The sequence below is a fragment of the Phallusia mammillata genome, chromosome 4, assembly GCF_965637545.1.
Source record: "Phallusia mammillata chromosome 4, kaPhaMamm4.hap1.1, whole genome shotgun sequence".
In the NCBI taxonomy this organism is placed as follows: domain Eukaryota; kingdom Metazoa; phylum Chordata; class Ascidiacea; order Phlebobranchia; family Ascidiidae; genus Phallusia; species Phallusia mammillata.
Genome location: NC_137255.1, coordinates 4,291,201 through 4,297,354, shown reverse-complemented (window position 1 = coordinate 4,297,354; position 6,154 = coordinate 4,291,201). Strand labels below are relative to the sequence as shown.

Here is a 6,154-nt window from a genome sequence, read left to right as displayed (position 1 = left end):
CATTTGTATATTCTTACATCTAAAACTACAAGAGTAAATTTCTGTTTTTGTATTGACTTCTTTTCGCTGTGTAAGTTGTATAAATTTGTGTCTACATTCCATTTTAATGACGTTGACAAAACTAGTACCTAAATTTACGACAAAAAAAACTTGAAACATATCTGAAAAGTATAATTTTAAAACGAAATATTCAAAAAATAAACCCCAAAATCTAAAAAAATATTTCCCACAGTTCCTTGCGTTCACATGTTGCTGTTCGGCTCTTTTTGCCAAGTATCAACGAACGGCAAGCATGAAAGCGAAGGGAGAGGTGAAAATACGATGTTTTAGGACTTTAATACACTTTTATACATCACGCAATTGCGTTTTTTGAAAAGTAGAACCGTAAATGTCGAATTGAGCCTTGTTTTATGAAGTGTACATGCGTTGTTAGGCAAAAAGGCCACCGTTTTGTTTGTTTTTTGTCCAAAATGAAATGAAATCTGTTAAATTTATGTCCAAGATGTATTTTAATACGTGTTTGGTATAAAACCAGCACACAAATTGCTTTGCTAAAATAAATTAAAGCAATCAAATTAAAACAAGATGTCAAACCCAAACCGTTATTGATTTTGAAACAATTTTATTTCAGTTATTTTATTTCAGTTGAGAGAATACAGAGTAGTGGGACGAAAACTGCCCTCGGAGGCTGTGCCCAACCCACCCTTGTTTCGCATGCGACTTTTTGCATCCAACCATATTGCCGCCAAGTCCAGATTTTGGTAAGTTACTTAATGTTTTATGTGCGAAGTTCTTCTACATGCAAATCAATTTAGGATGTCTGTTGACACCATTCTACCACAATTTGTCTTATGTGTCATTCGATAAACCTGTGATGTCCCATTAAATCTTTTATTCTATACTTATGTTTTGAAAAATGTATGTTGCTTCTGTGTTTTAGTCTGTATTTTTGTTAGGTAAACATATTTTTTGCACATCTTCCTTAAATAGTACATTGCTTGAATTCACTCTGGGATTTTTTTATATTGACTAAACCATGAATTGCTGCGTAACATTCAAGGGTTAAGATTGTTCAACCTAATTTACCAATATTACACTACACTGTTTCACACTTCAAAACAATTCACAATGTGCAGCTATGTATGGCTTGATAATCATTTTAGCGCAATTATGAATTATGTCGTTGTGTATTTTTTCACCAACCAAAGTAAACTTTATATACTGTAACTACATATTTGCATGTGAAAATTGGCTTAATAGATACATCTAAAAGAATCTGTCTACTTCTGTAATAACTGAGATCTTCTTTATAGGTATTTCCTGTCTTACTACAAGAAGGTGAAGAAGAATGCAGGAGAAATCTTGCAGTGCAGTAAAATTGCCGAAAAGTCACCAGGAACTGTGAAAAACTTCGGAATCTGGCTTCGTTACGATTCTCGTAGTGGAACCCACAACATGTACAGGTAAGCTTCCACATAAACGGGTCTTGTTTGGAATAGCTTATGAACAAATACATGCTTTGTTGGAGCCTTGGGTGATCACAGCAATGTACCAACCAGTTAACTTCAGTAAATGCACTCTATGTTTATAAGAATGCAAAATAATGTGGTAGCATGTTTTGGATCACTGAACAATGTTTTGTGGACCGCCCTCAAAAAGTAAAGTGCTTGTGAATTAAATGTAAATAGTCGGCCTTTTTGGCAATACTGTAATGGGTGCCGTAAGGTTGTTTTGCTACAATATTAGTCAACCAAAAAAGACACCTGTGTTGTATTCTTTCGAGCGACATAATAAATCGTTGCTGGTGATGTGCAACAACTAGGTGTATGCTGACTAGGAAAAGGCCGATTTTTTTTCACTTGTATAGCAAAGCATCTTTGAATTACAACGCTTTTTTGTTACTTTGTCGTACAATCACATAGCATTCACAGTTTAAACAACGTTGGTGATTTTTTTTGCTGTTGGAAAGGTCTAAATGTAGGCCTTTGCTGCAAATAAAATATCAGCATTAAATATAAGCTATATGCCCATCCACTCAAGTACTAATAATTATCTGTATCAGCCTTTAAAAAAACATATTGGTCTATCTATAATGCTGACCTCTGACCTTTTTTGACAAACTTCTGCTCAACCCCAATAAATAAATAATACCAGTTTTTACTGTGTACTTCATCATACAATATGTTGAATTTATATCAAATACGCCTTTAGAAACTTAACGTTGTGTGTGTTTACAGGGAGTACAGAGACGTAAAGGTGGCCAATGCAGTCACTGCTTGCTACCGTGATATGGGAGCTAGACACAGAGCCAGACCTGGCAGCATTCAAATCATGAGAGTGGAACAGGTTACCTCGTCAAAATGCAAGCGAAAGCACGTCAAACAATTCCATGTTAGTAAATTCTAAATCATATTGTAATGTATGCATATCATAAATGCTTTTGTGTGTGTGTGTTTTCTAGTACATAAGCATTTTATAAGGTGGTTATCTTAACTGATTTTAAGAAGATTTAAAATGTTACCTTAGCTTTACTTTATGGGACCCCTGGACTAAGATAATCATACAACCTAACAGATAAGGAAAACTGTCTTTAGTCAACTTTTAGACTATAATTTTTTGTGTGGGCTGCTTGTGTCACACAATTGCAACTGATTTTTGTGTCATTGAGTTTTAGCTGTAAATTGTTGGAAAGCTTTAAATCATATTTTTTTATTTTCAGGACTCTCACATTCGCTTCCCTATGCCACGTACAGTGATGAGCAAATCACAACAGAACGCTCCAAGGTTCACAACCAACAAACCCAAGCTTTTCTTCTAAATATTGAAGATTGCAAATAAACGTCAAAAAAATGAACAATACAATTCTTTGACGTGTTTTGCTGCGATGGAAACAGTTCTAGCTTTTTTTAAATACCAAAATTGTATAGGTTTACTGATCAGTGATCATTAACTGTAAATTGAAACTGCAACTTTAGTTACTGTGTTAGCAAATTGCAAAACTGTGTATAATCTGGTGCAGAGGTCATTCAGCAGTGTTATCTGGGGTCACATTGACTACTTTCAAGGACAACATTTACAAACCAAATTTTAACGAATGATTTTTGCCAAACTGAAAAAGAAAGACTAGAGAACTTGCTTATAAAAAGTATGTTTCTAAATGGACCAGGTGTGGTGAATGCTTAAGACCTGTTAGATTAAAAACCCGAATTTAAATACGCAGTGCGCTTCTTTGTAAAGCAAACACTTTATAACCGAACTAACGTGTTTTTGTTCTAATGAGCAATTGCGCACTCACATTTCTTTAACCGCTAGCGGGCGCTAACGAAATACAAATGAAAGATTGCCGTTCATCAGCAGTCCGAAATAGATTTAAGAACTAATCTAATTACACATAATCCGAAAACGGCTGTAAATACCTTAATTTTTTACATCTTTCTAAAATTTGAAAAACTGAATAATCCGGTGAAATCAGAATTTTAAAAAATAACAAAATCATAAGCTTTTTATTACAAATAATTGCGCGAGCGCCAAAAACAACAACAGCTCTGCACTTTGAAGAAACAAGAAAAAAAATGTAGAACCTCGACAAGCTCTGGAAATCTCACACCGATTCATCCGAAACAGCCCTTCCCTCTGTAGAGGATTTCAAGCTGTTACTTCATTAGTGGTGAAAGTTTCTAAGCTTTCGAGCTCTGAAGCACGAATACTAAAGACACCAGCGAGTTATCCGTGGCTAGATGGATGTTTTAAGAGCTTTTAATGGGCTATTAGGGTATAAATTCATTTATTAGGGGTTAGAATGCGTCACAAAAACATTTATTAGGGGGCAAATGTGTCACAAAATCATTTATTTGGGGTTAAATGTGTCACAAAATCCTTTATCAGGGGTTAAAATGTGTCACAAAATCGGTTTGGAAAAAAACATATCACCTAGCAACGGTTAGCTCGCTTTATGTCGAAGCACCAATCAGCGCGCTGGATTCGGTCACGGTCTAGTGCCTTTAACCAAAGGAGTATGGCAATTGCATAAATTTGGTAGCAAAGGCGAAACCCGGTTCTTAGACAGGGAATGTAATAGGGTTGCATAACTTATAATGAACATCAGCGACCGTTTGGAAACCATGCACGAAGATGCTTAAGGATTGTAGGGGGGTGCCGACTGGCAAGTTGACCACCAGAGGGCAGACTTAACGTCATCCGCCCCCTCGGTTTGGAAGCCCATTGTTGCGTTGATAAGGAGGCGCACCGACTACCACGGTATGTTTTTCCTCATACGGTGGTGGCGGGGTGGCATAGTTGGTCTTAGGAACATCTGAAATAAACAGATTCTGAGTAAAATTTGGCGCTACATGCCATACTAACAATACCCTTAATTACTACTCCATTTTGATACTTATTTATGCTAAAGTCACGGGCTTTTTGTAAAGCATATCGGTTCTTATCTTAGTTTTTTTTTGTCCTGTTTAGCTTATCTATTCTCTAGTTTTTTAATACAAATTGTAACGTTTACAAAAAATGCTTTGGTGTTTTCGCACCCAAGGCATGACAAGTTTAGCACCAGTTGACAATTTACAAGATCTAAACCAGGGGTGGGCAACCTGCGGCCCTTCATTAAAGGTTGTGCGGCCCGCAGAGACACTTGGATTTCAAATGTACTGGCAAACGAGTCCAATTATAATAATTTTTTGAGCAGATTAGTACGCCTGGTGCTATTTTTCTGGTACCTGACAATATGCTGCGAGAATCAAATGCGAATTTTACTTGTAGTAAGGCATTTTTGGTATGCAACGAAGTAAAATTACCTCATAAAGATGCGGCCCGCGATCTAATCATCGCAATTGCATTTGGCCCCACAGCGACAAAGGTTGCCCACCCCTGATCTAAACTATACAAATGCTTTCTTGATATCAGTTTACTTTGCTTGCTAAAGAAAATGTAGCCAACAATACCCAAACACGAAATAATTACGCAAAAGTGATACGTTATAATGCTAAATAGCAAGAGAAAGCACAAATGACCGATAAATGTTGAACACGCTGCAGCAATACCGCCAAACAACTAACGAATTGCGCTTGTAAAATATAACGTCAAATAAAAAATAAAAATTCTCGTAACACTGAAATTTATGGAACATCTGGCATAAAATGTTACGAATCGCTTCGTATTAACTTATTTTTAGATTTCATTTTAGCCTGTTAAGACGTGTTTAAGGCATCGCCATTTCGACGATCAAAAACCAAGCATTGAAATTGTTAAAACTTGTTGCTTACCTTCCTTCTTTTTGTCATCAACGCAACAAATACACTTCCACATCGCCTCACAGGCTAAAAAACATAGAAATCGTAAAAAAACTTTAAAAATATATTTTTGTGTACTAAGGCGATTTTACGGTTCCAAACCTTTTTTAAATCCTTGCTTTCTTTCGAAAATTGCAAAAAAATACAAATAAAAAAGCATATATTTTTTCATGTTAAGTTTCTTATATTCGTTCACTGCTAAACGTCATTCAGAAATACTCTTAAATTACAAATAATGCTAAAAGTACCGATGTTCATATAGTTTTCTTACCGCTAATTATCATTCAGCACATCTTAAGTTCTTGCTAGTTCGGCCCTTTCCTCTGGGCGTTCAATTTTTGTGCAGTCGTTAACCAGTAAAAAAGTATTTGTATTACTGTATCTGAAAACAAAATAAATATTTAATTTGAGAAATTAAGTACAAAAATCAACGCTTAAAGACGTTTGTTCGATAATTAATTATCAGGCGTGTTCGGCCATTTTGTTTCGAACGCCCTATTTGAAAACATGACCAAATTTTGCAATTTAGTAAGCAAAATTTTCAAAAATTTTACGTACATTTTCTTTTGAATTACCAAAATCTGCAAGTTTATAAACTTTTTTGACTTTGGCTTAGGTCAGTAGTTTTCAAACTGTGCGTCGCGACGCCCTGGTGCGTCGTTTCAATTTTCCAAGGGCGTCGCAGAATAGTTCCCTTTCGTGGCTTTTTGTTATTGTATTAACAAACCCAATTTTAATGATAAGTTTCCTCATTCTTTCATTTGCTGGTGCGTCGCAAGTCCAGAAATCTTTTCTAGGGACGTGGCAACAAAAAAAGTTTGAGAACCACTGGCTTGGGTGAACGTCTAAACTACAGC

The 6,154-nt window shown here is 35.8% G+C and overlaps 1 protein-coding gene and 1 long non-coding RNA gene across 2 annotated transcripts; one reads left to right on the top strand and one right to left on the bottom strand.

Annotated features, from left to right (window-relative positions):
- The first annotated feature begins 196 nt into the window (after positions 1-196).
- Positions 197-2,875, top strand: LOC145224962 (large ribosomal subunit protein eL20-like). The gene is made up of 5 exons (XM_080091598.1): positions 197-310; positions 646-761; positions 1,314-1,463; positions 2,238-2,391; positions 2,720-2,875. The coding sequence occupies exons 1-5, from the start codon at positions 293-295 to the stop codon at positions 2,816-2,818; spliced, it is 537 nt and encodes a 178-aa protein (XP_079947724.1). The 5' UTR covers positions 197-292; the 3' UTR covers positions 2,819-2,875.
- A 612-nt stretch (positions 2,876-3,487) lies between these two features.
- On the bottom strand, positions 3,488-5,710 carry LOC145225077 (uncharacterized). Its single transcript, XR_013859804.1, has 3 exons — positions 5,569-5,710; positions 5,271-5,324; positions 3,488-4,312 (listed from the first exon to the last, which is right to left on the bottom strand). It is a non-coding gene; the product is annotated as an uncharacterized LOC145225077 (long non-coding RNA).
- Positions 5,711-6,154: the final 444 nt, after the last annotated feature.

What these genes read in the sequence shown, in the direction of transcription:
- LOC145224962 (XM_080091598.1), top strand. An exon ending in GCCGCCAAGTCCAGATTTTG is followed by an intron (nt 762 to 1,313) that starts GTAAGTTACTTA and finishes TCTTCTTTATAG; the next exon opens with GTATTTCCTGTCTTACTACA. An exon ending in AGCACGTCAAACAATTCCAT is followed by an intron (nt 2,392 to 2,719) that starts GTTAGTAAATTC and finishes TTTTATTTTCAG; the next exon opens with GACTCTCACATTCGCTTCCC.